The sequence below is a fragment of the Xiphophorus maculatus genome, chromosome 20, assembly GCF_002775205.1.
Source record: "Xiphophorus maculatus strain JP 163 A chromosome 20, X_maculatus-5.0-male, whole genome shotgun sequence".
NCBI lineage: Eukaryota > Metazoa > Chordata > Actinopteri > Cyprinodontiformes > Poeciliidae > Xiphophorus > Xiphophorus maculatus.
In genome coordinates this window covers 28893473-28911967 of record NC_036462.1, presented here as the reverse complement: position 1 = coordinate 28911967, position 18495 = coordinate 28893473, and the positions used below count along the sequence as shown (strand labels likewise).

At 39.4% G+C, this 18495-nt stretch overlaps 1 protein-coding gene across 8 annotated transcripts in view; it reads right to left on the bottom strand.

Annotated features, from left to right (window-relative positions):
• magi1 (membrane associated guanylate kinase, WW and PDZ domain containing 1) overlaps positions 1-18495 on the bottom strand; it is a 148675-nt gene that overhangs the window by 78244 nt on the left and 51936 nt on the right. For all 8 annotated transcript variants that reach the window (XM_023325657.1, XM_023325660.1, XM_023325658.1 and 5 more), the window contains exon 2: positions 10919-11035. In XM_023325657.1, the coding sequence (XP_023181425.1) occupies positions 10919-11035 (117 nt within the window). The remainder of the gene's footprint in view (positions 1-10918; positions 11036-18495) is intronic.

The window sequence follows — 18495 nt, the reverse complement described above, 5'->3', positions numbered from 1 at the left end:
TTACTACAAATCCAGGTCATGCTTTTTAGCCACTAAAACCTATTTATCATTTACCTTCCACTTTACAATTACCTGATGCTTTCTGATGGTTTATCACAGAAAATCCCAATAAGACACACTGAAGTTTATGGTTATAATGTGACAAAATGTGAACAAGTTCAACAAGTGTATTTTTTTTTTTAAATCATTTTTTAATTGCCTATTTTTGTGTTTAAAGATGTTTTTATATGGCTGGTTGACTGATGCTTAGTTGCTTACGATATAGTAAATTGTCTTTTGAGAGAAGGCATAGACTATATAAGATTTTTTTTCTTCCAACTACTCCTTTTAATTTAAAACTTGTGTTTATATCAATTTTATTTAATTTTAAACTGCAAATGAATTAAATAAATACATAAACGTAGAAATATTTTTTCTTTGTATAACTGATGGGTGAAAACCAGGAATGGCAACAGCTTACATGTTAAAAAAATCTGGCCACAGTTTCAAAGCCCAAACTACAAACTGAATCATTTCTTTAAATCTCCATAATCAACATGCAGTCGTGAAAGCCAGCCAACCGAGTCCATATTTTTCCAAGAAGATACTGAGGCCCATTCTCGTGGATCCTTGTCAAAAACCTGCATGCTTACACACAAACACAAGGGGAAGGACAGCAGACTGCCATCATATTCCAATAACCAAAACAGATCCATCCACCATGATGGCCTGAGCAAGCCTGCCAAACCTTTTTCTTTTTTTTATGAAAGACACACACACAAACAGGCATGCAAAGAGGGGCTGACAAGCTGACTGGGGTTTGCTAGCTCGGCAGGGGGATGGAGCCATCTGTCCCAGTAAAGGGTTAATCCAACCAAAAGCCACAGGCCAGCATTTTCCAGTACTCAAATTTCTGACTACGTTCTGGCTAAATGTATGTGTTTTGCCTTGGAGAGAGGAAAGCCCGGTCCGACAGATGCCCCCACCATCTCGCTTTCTTCTTCAAAACCCCTTCAAAATCTCCTTTGTGTGGTGTTGACTTTGAACACCATAAGTGGCAAAGATGGCAATGTTTGCAGCTGATCTGGATGCCTTTCATTAGAGATTGAATGTCCCCAGATCCAGAGAATCAGAGATTCAGACAGATATGAGGTGTTCCACATGTCAATAAAAATCAAAACAGGCCATTCTTCAAACCAGTTTTCTTTTTTTTTCTACATAGGTACTGAAATATAGAAAAATGCAGGGGGCTCGAGGAGCAGAGTAATGGTTGAGAGATTAGACTTAAAAAACCCTTAAGGGCCAAGAGGGCTGTGTGAAGCTAAATCAGCCAGAAACCAGCCTGAAAATGCCCCCCACGTACACTTGCAGCCAAGCCTTTGTCTTTTTTTTTTCTTCCACGCTCAAAACAAGCTTGGCTGGCTAAGTGCTGCTACCTACAGCTACATGGGAATGGGAAAGAAAAGCTTTAAAATGAACAATTTAGAGGGACAAGAAGGGAGTGGGCACAGGAGGGTAGAAATGGAGGGGAGGAAGGGTGGGTTCGAGGGTCATCCAGACATTAGATAGACTGAAGAAGAAAAATAAAACAGGGAGGAAAGGAAAAGAAGGAGACAGGGAAAAATGGTAAAAGAATGAAAGGGAGAGGATGGAAAAGAGGAAGGAGCTAAGCTTAGCATCCGAGGAGCTCCAGCCAGACAAACGGGACGGGTAAAGCGGCTTCCAGCACGATCACACATCATGTCAACACTGGCGACTGGAGGGCTTTTGCACGAGACGCGCGCAGACGGTCGGACCTGAGACAGACGAGACGCAGACGGCTTCCGTTTGACCACAAACACATAAACCTCCATTACTGCCGGCGATGTGCCTTCCGCCTGATGCACAGCCTTCCTGCCTCTCCTCTATCCTCATGCCCCCACTCCTCCAATTCCCCCTCCACGAGTATTAAATCACAGCCACCCCTCGTCTTCAAATCAAACACAAAAACAAAATACCTCAATCAGAAAAGGTTGTGATTGGCTCCTGCTCCCTCAGCCTACAGTCCGGAGAACAACACCACATCGACAGGAGACAGAAGAAGAGATTTAAAAAAAAAAAAAATCCAGTCAGGTGTAGATGAGAGGAAAGAAGGAAGGGGTGGGTGGGTGTGGGAAGGATGCAGATTTAGTTATCCTTTCTCCTGCTATGCCTGTGTCCTCTGTCCAGCTTTGGCTTGGGGATGCTAGGCTAACTGGAGCTAACCTAAGCAGCATCCACACATTGGCTTAATATGTGCTCCGTCTCTCACACACCAATGCGAGGCTTCTGTGTCTCTCTCTCACTGACTGAGCCCCGCTGTTTCCCGTCTCGCAGGCACCCACATGCACCCGCCCACCCCGCCCCACTCCCACACACACACAGCCCTCTTCTCCTCCCTTTTAGCTCTTCACCCCCATTCCCTCTTGTTCTCACAGATGCCATCAGATCCTAAAACCTGCTATTTTCTCTGTTATTCTCCCCATACTCTGATGGTATAGCCTGCACCAACTCATACACAAGCTGTCTGCTGTTTTGAGTCCATAACAAGTAATCCTTGACCAAGATGTGAGGGGAAAAGGGTGAGGGGAAGAAACTTTAGTGCCTCGCTGAGGGGGGAGCTGTGCTGGAGTGAGGCAGGAGCTGCATAAATTTACATGTCAAACAACGGAACGAGCTCAGAAGTTCACCGACTTTTATAAGTGTTACAACTCCAGCAGATGAGTGTTGAAAAGTTCAGCACAGATTTTGTGTGAGACGACAAACTACGAATTGCAATCTCTCAGATCTAGTTGAGATACAGCTTGGGAAGAAAGACATGCAGCTGAGAGTTGGGCTCATTTGTTACGCCCAGAGGTCGGAGGAAGGGGGCTGGGAAAAACAAGAGGAGCACGTAAGAGTCTGTGGGGTCAAAGGTCATCCAAGACATTCAAAGACCTCAATGTGCATCAGCTGTATTTTTCAAAAATGCATGTTCTGGCTTTCTAACCCTTTCCAGTCTGAAAGATAAATGACTTTGCTTCCCTCTTCAATTTCACAAAAAGCAACATATCATGTTGCTTTTTGAGGCTTTTAAGCCAACTTTATGCTGCCAGGTGGGCTCTAATAAAATAATAGTTTGATTCTACATGTCTGTCATTAACTAGGCCTGGGTGTGGCTAGCGAAACGGAACCCAAATATCCAGGAAAACACAGTCATAACAAGATTTAACAAGTGGTGCAATTATAGTTTAGCTAGCTTTATCGCATTACTATATGAAACCATTTCTGTGTTTTGTTTTCATTCTATTATGTTTGATATTTTATTTTACATTTCTGGGGACAAAAACGTAAAAACAGAAGACGTGCAAAAAGGCAATGGCACAGTATTCCAGCTTGCCATGTATTCACACTCTATACAAGTAACATCTTTGACCAGTTACATAGGCGCCACTGGTCTTGATGCTCTCACCTTATATGGTTTTTGATGACAGGGTGCTAAAGCTCATGGGCAGTGATGGAAACATTGGGATAAAAGGAAAAAAACTCTGAACTCTCTATCGCTGGTGGCTAAAATAACAAGTGTTAAGTTTAATTCCGAAAGATACAACTTCCACACCAAAGAGTGTTGTGGCTGCCTTCAGTTTGGTGCAATCAATGACTGAAAAAAAGACTACGCTAAAGATTGTCCAATTAAGATCAACAGATCATCCATAATTATGTAGAAAATAAGAAACTTACAGTAGGAAAAAAAGAAAAAAAAAACTTCACATACATGAATGGTAAAGTGAAGCCATTCAGAGACTTAAACAACTCATCATTATTTCGGTTTGTTTTGTTTTGTTTGGGGTTTTTTTTTACCACAGTTCCTGTCATGTTCAAAGTTATAAAAGCATATTCAAAATAAAAACATGTATTACAACAAAGTAACTTAACAGTGTGCTCTGACCTTCAGTCTAGTGTTTGTGAATTCACCTATTCAGTTTTTTGTAAAGTATATATATTATATTTGTAAGAAGAAAAAAAAACAAGTAGGGAAACTGAAATATCTTGAGACAAGCGTACCTCACACAATATTGGCTAGCATTTGCAAAACAGCCAATCCAGGAGTGCATTTCCTTTTACTTGATGCTGATTGGCTGTGACTTCAACGAGGGGACGTTAGGAAGACTTTAGATGCTAGCTTCTGCTGTGATGCCAAGACAATTTCCACTGGATGTTTTAATGCATATTAAAGTACATTCATTGCCTGATCTATTAAAATAGGCAGTTATAAATAATTAGGGGCTCTCAAGTATTCATAGATTTCAGCTGGTTTTGTGACTAAAATCTACAAAACAGCTGTATTAATAATTTACACAATGTTACATTTGTTTCATGTTGTCTTACTGTAGAAGTACAACATCTGTCGAAAACATTATTTAAGTGTTATATTTCAAAAACCTTTGGATACATTTGAATTTTCCAACATTTGGAGAAGCATTGTCAAAGGGAAAATGCATTCCTGTCCACACTCTTGCTGTTTTGGTGTGTGTTTTTCCCCACACACAGCCAGTGAGACAGATTTTTTGGGAATGACTTATCCCAGTGCCTTGTCGGTTTTTAAACAATAATTTGGAAGCAAGCATGAGAAGACTAGAAAACCGTGGAAATTACAAACAGCGCTTGGTGAGTTCGTTGCCCATCACTGTGACCATAATGGGTACATGCTTCACCATCTAACCCACTATGTGGCTCCACAATTTTCAGGGTTGAAAAAAAGCTGGAGTAAATAGTTGTTAAACAGAATCTGCACTCTTGAAGAAATGCTGCTGAAGGGAGAAGTATCAAATGGTAAAATGGTTCAATTTGAATCTTATTTATGTGGTCTGCCAAGACTATGAAACTAAACTAGGCAAAAATATCATCAAATTCAAAACCAAACTATGAAATAATACATTTATGCGATGACCTTACATGGTATAATGACACTAATTTATCTGAATATTACTATACAATAGTTAGGAGCCAACACAAACATACACTGTTGTACAAACACGTAATCCATGAATATAAAAATTAAGGGAACAAATCAGACATTTAAAGGATGCTTTCTTAATTTTTCAACACTTGCATTAATGAAAGAGATTGTCAAACTTTAGAAAAGGCTCTGAAATATCTGTTCAAGCGCTGCTGTATTCACATCAGCTTGTTGGTGAAGTCCAAAACGGCGGACAGAGACTGGGCTCTGTGTGTGTTTAAATCAGCTCAGAACCAGTTTAACAGGAAGGATCTGTCATTACAAACCCAATAAAAACATCCTTGATGAACACAACAAACCTTATGCAACATGTGGCAGAAGACACACAGAGGATTTGGGATTCTGTTCTGAATCGATATGGTCAGATGATTTATCAGCACTTTGGTTGTTGATTTATTCACCACTTTTTTGCCATTTAGGAACACTACAGCTGTTGTAATAATGTTATTTGTTTGTCTCATGTATCACAAAGTGATTCCAACTGTGAGTGCAATCTGTAACCTCAGTCAACCAGCATGTCAACGGCGACCTTTGTTAACACTGTGGATCAACAACAGCATCCTCACCTTAGTACAATGCTACTGTAAAACACCACAGTATGTTTTTATATTAGCTTAACTGGTTATGTACAATCAGCAATCGTTTCAGTGAATTTTATTTTTTGCGTCTTTCAATCCTTTTTGCCCATCCCCCTTCTACCCCCCACACAAAAACTACACCCCACCCCCATCAGGACCCCCACAGCTTCAGCACCCCCCCTTCCAATCGAGTTGTCCTCTTAGCCTATATACAGGTCGTCCAATCGTCTGCAAAGCTAGCACTGCTATTCATGACATATGCACGTGAACGCAGGCTTTTGCAAACCTTGTTCAGCTCAGACGTGACTACTGAGCCATCGGTAAACAATGCTACTTGCCTTGATGTGGGAGACACCCGAGCCACGTTTGTAACGCCGAGCATCAGGGGTTAAAGCCAGGTATAAATCCAACAACACAAGCTTTCTCACTTCCTGCTGCTATTGCTCCGACTGCTTACAACTGGCAAGAAAAAAATAAGAAAGGAAGACCGAGACTGCTACTGAACGGAAGAGAGAGCTGCAGAGGCAGCAGGGGGAGGAAAGACAGTTGTGTCATAGCTTTCGGGGAGTGGAGTGAAGTGGCGTGGAGGGGGTTTAAGGAATGGAAGCAGGACAGAGGGAGAGGAGGGCTTGTGGGGGTAACAGGAGAATGGGAATGCATTGATGGGGTGACCACAAGGGAAGCAGACAAATGCCTCAGCATTCAGGGGAGAGTGGGTCCACTGGGTGTTATATTTGATCAGGGTATTATGGTAACAGCAAATTTTTTTTTCCCCACCATGGCATTTGAGTTGAGATTTTTAGAGATGAAGTCTCGATTTAAAACCAATATCGAAACTGTCAACCATAAATAAATTAGGACAGTGATACTGATCAACACAATGAATATCCAATGTAAATTTACTTGGTAAGAATTTCTCTCTGTTCTACTCTAAATAGAAATGGGTCAGTTCTGTGGAGGGTAAAGATCAAAAGCCACTACTCCACCGAGTTCATAATAAGCACCTCATCCTAAAGGTTCTTTGAGTCTTCTTTGTGTGGTAATAACTTCAACAGATAAGGGTGGCGTGGTTAGCATAAGCTGATGAACCTTGAATATGGTGTGCTTACTGGTCTGAAAAAGATCACTTTTTTTTTAGTTTTCTTATATGCATTTTACACCTACTTCGTTTGAGCCTGTGATGGAATAAAAGCTTTAATCTTTGACCACATGTAGTACAACAAGGGTTTGAAACGTATTTACACCATGTTTTTCAATATAACACCCTCTGGTCTGTCATCTGAGTATTTCAGAAACAACTTAATACAGTAAAACTAGTCAGATGTTCTGAACACTCTGACCACTAGATGACTAGATGGTAGCAATATACTTCACAAATGACTTAGTATCCGTATCAAATATGCCTCAACAGGCACCTCGTATAAAAAAGTCTGGGCTAATACGTCAGTGTTTTCACAATCTACATGAATACAAGAGGGCAGGATTTTCACTCTGAAACCCATTTAAAAAAGTAACATTTTGGGGCCCCAAAAGGACTATTTCAGTGTGGACGCAAGGCACAGAACTTTGTTTAAAATGTTTGTTTAAATTTTTACCTAAAAATGGAGCTGTATAATATGTAAAACATACTTCCTATAGCAGACAGTAGTGGTGACTAGAGAACAGGTGATGTTTGATCGACAAGCTACGACTTGTTTTAATAGTATAGTGTCAATGTTTTTGCTGGAGTACTACAGCTTACTCTATGTTGTCATAAGTGCCAGTTTGAAAAGACTGAGCTGTCTATGGAAAACATGCTTTACTACTTGAATGGAGCATGTAAAATATATAAAACTCCTATGTTAGCCCATGAATCAACCACTTGCTACTTTGAATCAACCACTTGCTTACAAGCAAGAATAACCACTTACCATACCCTGAGATCAAAACTTGAATTCACGCAACAGTGGATGATATTACAGTGGCAATCTGTAAAATATGTATATTTGGGCAATCAATCATCTACCAGCTGGAGTGCCAGGTGGTCTGGTCCTTGCTTAACCTGTCTTTATGATCACGTTTACAAGACTTCTGAATTGAAACTGTTAGTATTTTCAGACACTGATTGGGAAAAAGTGCCATGTTTATGCTGCCAAGACACCTTGAGTCAGACGTAGTTGTCATGCCAGGCCACTCTATGGCACTGTGATTGTAGCATGGCATTGAATGTATGCGCTTTGGACCCTTAGCTTCCACCACTAACTTCCACGCTCCATTTAGTGGAGCCTTAACTGAACTGTTCTCACCTACTAAAGCTACTAAAACCCACAATGTCCTGCTGGTGATCAGCAGAGCGTGATCATTGGTATGTAGAACTAAGACTTTACAAGCTATGAAGTTTGTACGAGAATTCTTTGATAACCCTTGCAGGACAAAATGTTTAAAGTGATAAACCGAGCGTTTTCTATTTCTGTGTAGTCCTATAGGTCTTTTAAAAACATGTTTGCAGTTCCTCAGAGGCTATTGACGGTGGAAAACCAAGGAAGGGGTCACGTTCTTATTGATTGCCTTGAGTGTCCTCTTGGCTGCAAAAGGCAACGAGGTCAACGTGAGACAGCAGGGTGAGGGGTGTGAAAAGCTCACAAAAGGCATCACGAGAGCTACAAGTCAACATAAAACGGAAGCCCCCTCACTGTTGATGCAACTAAACAGATGGCTTTCATACAACCACTAAATCATACTCGATGGAAACTTTAAAAATCAGTGTTCTGGTAGATCTCAGAGACTTGTGCAGGAATGACAGAGAGGCATTTTTGCATAGTAACACCTCCCCATCTGCTACCATTTCTGAATCTCTGCAGATGAACAGAGGTTTGGTAAACATTTGATCTGGTGATACAAGTCAATATGTCTGACTACGTCTACCTTATACAAGCTATCTAAACAACTAATTTTTACCTTTAGTTATTTACGTCAAACAAAAATGGCATCTGTCAATTGCAACCTTTACTCTATCACCTACCTGCTCCATGACCACAAAACAAAAACTTTATAACCCCAGAGAACAAGTGGCTAGGAGAGTGATGTCATGCTTTATTAACTTCAAACAACATTAGCGTGCCTGAAACCACTCAGTAATTGCAGTGGGCATTTATGACCAGACCCCCACCAAGTAACAGTGTCTGGCCGACATATGGCGTAGTGCAGACAAAGTCCCCGAAATGGGCTTCCTGCATACTGAAAGTAATTTATGGGGGAGAATCAGAAGTAAACTAATTAAAAAGGCAGGGAATGAAAATACTGTTTAATTGCTGTCAAGCTTAAAACTAAGCAATGAATCTGAGAATCTGCTTCGTATACGTTTTCTGCCTTGGCCTTGCAAAAGTATAATCCTAATTTTTTTCAGTAGATTTAGTCAAGGTTCAAACACAAACTGCAATGAATTTTAATAGCATTTTATGGGATGAACCAGAGAAAGGTACTGCTTAATGATGATAGAGAAGGAAACATAAAAATTGATTCTCAGTAGGATTTAGGTTTGACTTTGACTCGGTCATTTTGACAAAAAATGCTTTATCTAAACCCTTCCATTGTAGCACTGACTGTGTTTCTGTAGCTTCTAACATGCTCTTTTCCATAATTCCCTGTATTTAGCTCCATTAAAAATTCTGTCAACTCTGACCATATTATCCATCGCTTCTAAAATATCTTCCCCACACGATGATGCTTAAACCACTATGTTTTACTAAAGGAATATGTAGTGTTTTTCATATATGCTAAAAAGTTCAATTGTGGTCAGGGGACCATCTTAAAGATATTTGTCGTTGCTCCTGATTTACGCTTTTTGAATGCAATAACTTTCTTCCCGCCACCCCGTTAAGTAAAGAACCATGTCTTGATAAGTTTGCAGCTGTTTCCTACTCTGTCCGTTTCAAATTGGTTTGAGAAAAGCTCCTTCAAGTGTTCAAAGTTTTGGATATTGCTTGCCGTGTTCCTTGTTCTTCATGATGCTGTTTGTTCACTAATGCTCTTCAACAAAGTTCTGAGGCCTTCACAGAACAGCTGGATTTATGCTGAGGCAGGACAATTTTATCTGCATAGCAACCGATTTATTCGCTAGAAAGTCACATAACATAAGATTGATCAGATGTATTAGCAAAACCAGCTCTGTGCTGATAGAATGGGTGGAGAGTGTTATCATCGCTGCTGGGAGGAAGAGAGATGTGTTGTGTGATAAAGCAGTTAAAGCAATAAGATCAGGTCGGTCCCACGGAGGATGTGGCTTAATCGGCTTAGCTAACTGCATGGTCAATATTGGCCTACAGACAAATGTAACACTACTCTGATCAGACTTAAACAATCAGCCCTAATTAGAAATAAGGGTCAAGTGTTGGTGTGGGGCAAATATCCTAAATGAAACACTGATCTACCACCAATTGGCCAAAGGCTGAGGCAATGACTCAATAATCATGTGTGTGAAGTTCTTGCACCAGCAGAGTGAAATATGAAGTGCTTTGTATTCGTATCCTTTTAAACCTTTTCCAGACTTCATCACGTTACAATTGATGACTTCAATATACTGAGAGGATTCAAATAGTGTGTAATTGAGAGGTGGGAGGAAAGCGACAAGATTTGATGAAAAGTGTGGAATTAATTTGTATTTAGTAGATTTAAGGCAATATTTATCCAATCACCTTTGACTGCAAACATTTTTGGAGTACATTTGTGAAAGTCCTGCATGATATAAAGAAAGCATTATGTTGAATATTGTGATTTGCTTCCAAGAGGCCAGATTCAATGTTGGAATGCAAAATTTTATTGCATAGTCCTTGAAATAATATAGACCACCACACATTGCATCCAAACACAAATATTTCTGTTTGATACATATTGTGCAGCTTTAACCTCCATCAGTTTTCCACATATAAAGAATGTTTTTTTTTTTTTTTTACCCATTCTGCTTTGCAAAAGAGGTCGAGCACAGGGCGACTGAATAAAGAACATCAACTGGATTTAGGTCTGGACAAACATGAATGTTGGTTAAAGATTGTTCTAATGCCAGATATTGAATCATTTGTTTCACCTCATACATTCCCACCAATTCTAGCTAACTTCTCCATCTGCTGAAGAAGCGTACTCACAAAATGATACTGCCACCACTGTGTTCCACCACTGGTGTGTCACAAATGTCACAAATGCATGCCTGCATGACATTTTTTGGTAAATAAGTTTTAACTCCAAGCATTCTTCAGTCATTCCGTTATGCACTCCTAAGAAATTAGGGTGAATTTGGAACATAAAATACAAATAGATGCTGATGTGGTGGTGATTGTGTAAGAAAAAAAAAAGAAAGCATCAGACTCACAAGGCACTGCGTGACGGTACAGGTTTTCTCGGATGGTCTGCTGCAGTTCGTGGTCAGGTGATGACTTCTGGAAGCGCTGGCTTAGATAATGCTTCAGGTCCTTATTCAACTTTGTTCCTGTCAAAAATAGTCAAAAATAAACATGTCAGTGCATAAATTCAACTAATGCAACAATAAGCCAATCAGACAGATATCATGAGAGCCAAAATATTACAGCTTCTCCACAATTATGTGCTAAATGACCAGAACACTTGGCTCCCACCAAATGAAGTGAACAAGTTGATCCCGCTAAGTTGAAGCGCATCGCTGTGACCTGCACGCTTGCCATCGTCCCACAGAGGGATAACCGCTTGTAAGCCGTTTCTCCTACCAGCTTGGGACGGGCCAAAACTGAAACTGCTAGCAGTAAGGCTAACACCACGACGCAGCCCTCCCACTGCTACGCCATCTGGACCTCAGACACACATTAGGCTACTCAAGGGCAGTGTGACTAGAGAAGGTCCAGGTGTGTGCCTGGTGTGGTTTATTTTTTGATTTTTTTCTGATCTGAATGAGCTCTGGCAGAGCTTAATGTGCAAACACAGCACAAAAACAATGTGACAACATAACAGCCGAAAACAATGAGGGTGGATGCAGTCAGTCAGACAAAAAAAAAAAAAAAGGCAGCCTGTTTAGCGAAAGAAAGAGGAGGGGGAGCTTCATCTAAATTCACAGCAGCTCATCACTTTCTCCTGTATTTTACTGTGTCCAATTATTTAGTGTACAAATTATTTATCTCCCATCTTTGCGTGGCTGCTGAGAACAATTTTGGTTGTCTGGGGCGCACAACCAGTCGTAAAAAGGCCCTGGATCCTGTTTCCATGGAAACTGTGTGCATGTGTGTGAGGGGGTGTGTTTGCGTGTGTGTGGGGGGGTGTATGTGAATGTGTACAAATCCGATGATTGAGATTGTTTGCACAGCACAGAAGAGCATTCTGCACTGGTTGGTATATTGATGGTAAATTTATGTAGTAAATGACAACTGAAGCCCAATGAGCCCATTTTATTAATATAAGAACTGCTTTTACTTTAAAAAAAAAAGGACTTTAATGGAAATTTTATTTCAGTGACATTGGTGCATTCAAGTGTTTAGCTAAGTCTGCCAACACATAAGATATTAAAATCACATCTTAATGATGTTTGCGTGTTGAAAGCTTGACTGACGCTCTGTTAATGCATTTAATGAAATTAAACACATATTCATTTGAAAGCAAATCTCTAAAAACAAATTGCATCTAAAAAATGGTTGTTGAGTAAAACCTGTCAATTGTTTTGCCCTTTTACCAGCCGGCTTAAGATTAAAAAATAATCAGTTTTTGATCAGTGAACACACAGACCAAAACATTCACTCGCAGAATGCTAACTTAGTTATGTTTTTGAGTATCAATTCTCCAGAACTGGAAGGGTACAAATTAGATTTACTTGCATTACAAATTTTCTTTTGTACCTTTATATGTTTTAAAGTGGTTTGTAAAATCTGTAGTCACTTTTGAGTATTTTTTCAAGTGGCTCACAACCATTACAGACCAAAAATAGCTAAATAATAAAAAGAAGAAAAATCTCATTGCATACTACCTTATTGTAAAAATTGACCAGTACAGGATAATTGCCCGTAGCAGGCGCATGAACGATGGAGAAAATTGCAAGTCACACCATCTACTCTCTGTGAGTTTTAGTTGTCAGGGCAACGCTTAAGGACACAACACCAGAAACAATCAGAACAAGCTGCACCAAAAAAAACTTAAAAATTTATTTATTTATTTATTTTAAAATCAGCAGGTTTAAGCTAGCTTGCAGCTAAATCTCTTCACATTATGTTGCAGATAAACTAATGACATCACTCTGGCTCCAGAATGCAGGTAAATACTTTATAATCCACATGCTGGATGGCTGAGAGTTAAATCATACTCTCAGAGGTTTTAAGTGTTGGCGTGAACATGTTTTAATTTGTTTTTGTAAAGTTGTTTTTGTTTTATTCTGGAGTTCACACAAGTGGTTTGAGGCTAATGTTCCCACCTGTGCTTTTAATGCTGCACACAAGAAACACACTGCTGGTGAAAAAAAAAACTCTTACTCAAAGTACATTTTTGATTCTTGAGTAGATTTATAGCTTTTACCTGTACATTAGTAAAAAAAAAAACTTTTATTCATTGTCTTCTTACATCCTCTCTTGAAAGCACAGATGTTATTTTTAATAATGGTAGCTCTCCTAGTTGTAATTTTTGCTAATCTATGATGCTGAAGGCAGCTTAAATATCAATTCAGTAATTGTCTCGTCTGTTTCAATCAGCCAAATCCTGTTTTACAGTGACTCCTCTTTCATGGATGCAGTGTCACATCAATATATGTATGTAATTATCATTTATTACATGAACAAGAGAAATTAAATAGCCAAAGTGTTGGCTATTTATTTTCTTAAAGCATAGATTTTGAAGATAAATAGAAAAAAAAGGCTCATATATATCAGTGGCTAAAAGCTTAAAAACCTTTTAATCTAGAGATCAGCCACAAAAATTGGTGATCTCCATTATTTATACATGTGTTTGTCTACCGCTTATACCTTACTGGACTTGGAGAGTTGCTTAAATATCAATATCATTGCTTTGTAAAGATAGTACAATATTTAGCAGCAAAGAACAGACACTTTCCACATAGCAAGAGACTTTCCAACTCAAGAAATCCTTGCGATACACAAACAATCCCCCAAAACATAAATATAACAAAACTGACAGGTTTGTATCAAAATCCAAAAATACTCAGCTCAACACATCTTGTTACAATAATGGTTTTAGATACAAATAACTATTCAATATATTTGAAAAATCCATCTCAGCCTACAACATAACCTCAAGGAGACAAAGCAAAGGCTTTAATCCACTTATGGTAGATCTGATCCCTCTTTCATTCACTCTTTATGTATCCTTATCCTGCTAAAGCAACATGACTTTCATTAAAATGAACAGACACCCTTCAAAGTCACGACGGTATGAATAACAAGGTCCTCACGGACTTCTTCACTGATGAAGGAGGGAGAGGTAATTATGGAGGGATGTGCTGATTAAGTAGATAGCAATATCTGCTGCTCCTCTGTGGCCGCACTTCGCCAATAACATCAGCAACTGGTGTCAATACTTGGTGTTTAATAATAGTTGCTTCTGATTTTAAAAATGCATACTGATCGCTGGCTCGACTGCAAATTGCGGCTATGGATTGCGGAGATGAAAAAAATCAGATAAATAAATAACTGGACCTTTATTTTAGTTGTAAACCTCAAGGTCTTGCGTGAAATATCCCTCTGGATTCGCTTCCCTTTATTAAAAAAATGCTTTACCTTTATCACAGATAACAAAACATTTGGTACCTGGGGTTCAAACTAAAATGCTAGAATCTACTAGAGGTGGAAGGTGCAGCCAGCTGAAAAGACGAGACGCTACACAATGCTGGCTTTACAAGAACAAAGGGAGCTTTTAATATCCACGGCTCATAATACTTAGAAGGTGGCTGGATAAATTGCTACTTTAAACCTATTCTCCTAAAGGGTTTCACAATGTCAGGGTTTTCTCTCTGTTAACCCTTTATATTTACGTTGGTCCAACTTGGAGTGGCAGAAGGAAAACATTAAATTACAGCTGCCTTCAGTGTTTGTAATAACTGGAAAGAAGTCCCTTTTCATCACTGTTGAGAAACTTTGATTAATATTTCTTTGTTTTAATTTAACCACACTAAATTTGTTTTTTGAGCTTGAACAGCCTAGTTGGCATCATGCCACAGCATTTCAATCTGATCAGATGAGTCAGTCCATCAATGGATTTTGTAAATCATTTTGCTAAGCTGGGGACTCCTGTGAAGGTTCACCGCTGCTCCAGGTTGTCTCTGTTTGTGGATAATGGCTCTCACTTTTGATTTGCTGCAGTTCCAAAGCCTAAGAAATGGTTTTGGATATAACAAAGTGATAGGTAAACATCGTCTCAACCTTTGTCAAAGAACTTTAGAACTGGCAATGACACGTTTCTTCTTTAGGTCTTTGAGTCTATTTCACGTTGTCAGAGAGGTTATAGTTGAACCGTGACAATAAAAGGAAACTGAACAGCTATGTAAAGAAGCAAGTACTTTTTCACAGTACTGTGAGTAAATATTGTTCTATTTTGAATAATTATTATCATAAGGAATTCATAAAAATTCAAGAGATCCATGAAATATTTATTCAGATATCTTATCTTGGGGGAATTAGGACCACAAAATGTTCCTTTGCTATTGCTAAAACTAGCCGTCGCTTTTACCTATCCTAAGTACAATATAAATTTCATAACTCATTAATTCGTGGACTTCAAGAATCTCAGAATTCCCTTCAAGCCAATAGAAAAGGGGTGTTAAAATTATTAGTCAGCTGCTGAAAAATATAAATTCTCTAAACATCTACAGTCTAGCAACAATTTAGATCTGGATCTCAATCCAAACAAGTTAAACTATTTAAAAAACTTCACAGTTTAAAGGCTGTGATATACATGATGAAGCCAAAGCACATATTGAACTCTCCAACTGTGAGATGTCTGGAGTTTTGCTGGTATTTAATTCACAAAAATCTTCAAAGGAACGTACAAATTCCAGATGGGAACGTCTTGACTTCTGATTTTAAAAATTCCCAGTTTGGGAATGTGATTCAAACACGAAACAATAAATCTTCTCAATACCCATGCCCAACAGCTCCAGGCATCTGTCTGGGTCTGCGATGGAGCACGAGTCATTTTCCTGAAATGAAGTGAATCTCAAGCAGGAGGAAGGGTGGGATCTGGAGAACATTTGGCCCCAGTGACCACCCACCCAATATCCCCCTTGAAAAACAGATAATTAGAAAAGACATATCTTTCAAACATAGCCCACCTGGTATAGATTTTCCATAAGCCCGCCGCCCCCAAAACAAGCACGGTTTTGGAAGCGAGACATACAATCCTCGACAGAAGGGAGGTTTACTTGAGAGAAACAGAGAAGGAGGCAGAGTCTGTCACACAGAACGAGAGCATCAGAGGAAGCCAGGCTAAACATCAAAAGCGCTTCAGACAGCGAGAAAAAGCGGAAAGCCCCCGTTACTTTCCAGGCATCTCCCATTGAGTCCATCCTAGCGCCCCTCGACTCTGATCAGCCATCCAAGCCCCTGTTCAGACATGCATAGCCAGACCGGGCACTGGCTGGATCTGCTGGCACCTGACATCTGTGTTCACGCTGGAGAAACATATAAACTTCAATGAAACTTGAGCCAACTGCTCGCAGGGCAATTATAGTAACAATGGGAAGCTTTGACGGCTTTCTGCTGATTTGAAACTGGAAGGAGTTAAGGGGAATAGACCTTTAACATTCCACTAAGACTTGTTATTACCTACCTTGATATTTAACACCTCTCGCTACAAAAGTGTCTTTGTATGCACTGAATGCTTAGCATGATAGGAAATAGAAGATATTGCTGTAGCTTGTCTGACCTGGACGCTGCTGGGGTTGGGTAGGAATAATCCAACACCGGTTACAACAAAATCCAAAGATTCCAAACAGCTCCCTTAAAAACTTTGTAATTTTGTAACAAATACTTGTGTATCAATTTTCTTTCTTGCCTCTGGAAAAGAGTAAAAACGTAATTGCAATTAATCAAAAAATTAATTTTACGACAAAAACAGAACCAAAAATGTGTTTTCTAGATAGTATAAAAGCTTAAGAGATGCTTTACTTTCAGCTGTGGCATGTATGAAGGGTTTGTTTCATAATATGCAGCCAGTTTCAAGTCATCCCACTGCATCTAAATGAGATCTTAGTAACTGTAAAACAGTTTTGCCAATTTAAGATAAAAACAAAATAATTATTCAAGTTTCAATTTAAACTCCCTTCAGTAATTTTTCCTAGCAAGGCTAGCAGTCCAAACAGTAATGTTTATGCATGTCCTCTAAAGAAAAAATAACTTATTTGTATTCGACTGAGCCTTCCTGTTATCTACTAAAAGCACTGCTCTCCCTTACTGTCGCAGGCATGTTTCAAAATGCTGTAGACAACATACTTTCTTTTTAAGGCCAACTCACACACAGGCAGATATCTGGAAAAATATATATTCATGAGTTTTGACCTTTCATCCACACAAAACCTCAGTTTAATATCAATAAAAATAATTATTTGGAAAACCTCCGGCCAAAGTGAAGACCTAAGAAAACTCTGAATTTGTTTTTGTGTGTATACATGGGGAAAAGGAGATTTAGGGTCCCGTGCATTACAGTCTGCGACAAATAAGCTACTTGTTTTGACATGATTCCCAATCAAAATAATCTTGCATTTAGTAGACTTTATATTCTAATACGCTATTTAAAAGTAGTTAAACCTATATATCTGTCTACACAAATAAACTTGTTTTGTTTTGAAGCAATCCGATTTGGTGACATAGCGTTGCGCTACACTGCGCCTATGGGATTGACATGTTTAGAACAGGTATGTGGATGACAACTTTTCTCAAACAGATCCCCTGTGAACAATATATTTCTTTAGAGCAATGTTTTAATAAAGACCAGTGTACTTTGGTACAAATCCAAAATCACTTTGTATGTGCCTGTGATTCTCCTGAGTTTATTTTTGAACAACCCATCAGTGCTAAAAATAGCCAACTTTGATTCTTCTTCTCTCAGAAGCAGCATCCGTGATAACGAGTGAGGTCAAGATTTCAGTCTTTGTGTGGCGTATTCACTGATCAAGTTAATAATTGGCTGATTCCGATCTCCTGACGTGTCTCTAGCTGTGATTATAGCAGCCGTATTGTGATGGAAATCAGCACACTCGTCTCATCCTTCCTCTCCCTCTCTAACCGCGTGAATATTGCCAGGTATGCACGGCTTCGGAAAAAGGTCTCCACGCAGAGAGGCCGACTGTAACTTCAGTCAGCACACTGGGCAGTGCCAGACACAATCATCCTTTTAACACAAAGCACAGTCTAAGTGACAAAGCAGGGAACACAGTCATATGCCTGGATGCCAGCCTGTCTTGCACTGAGCCAAGTCAGATTTGGCAGCCGGGCCACATTTGGCTGGGAACTTGGTTTTGTATCGATGTAGAATACACAGTCTGGCATGCAGGGTAACAATTTCTCCCCCTCTTTCTCTTCTCACTTGAATTATCTTTTGAACATCACAGGGCATGTTGCCAGGCACAGGGTATGATTACAAAGAAATCCTTCTTTTAGCGAGCCATTTACAAACCAACTGTTGTTATTCTCAGATGAAAAAGTCAAACTGGAATCGTGTCCCTGCAGCCTGACTGGCACAGAGTTAACTGAAGCTATGTATGCAGGCTGCACAAAGTTACGACTTAAGTAATCATCTAAGTGAGGAGTGCATTCGTGGCTCAAGATAATCAGATAATCAGGGCTAATCAGTATTTAATTGATTCAACCAGCAGCAGCTATGTACAGTTAACATTTCCATCACTGCAGATCAGAGCTTAACCATATGTCATAATGATTAAAGAGAAGGCAGAGAGAGGGCAGGGGGAGGCGATTGTGACCCCTGACAGGG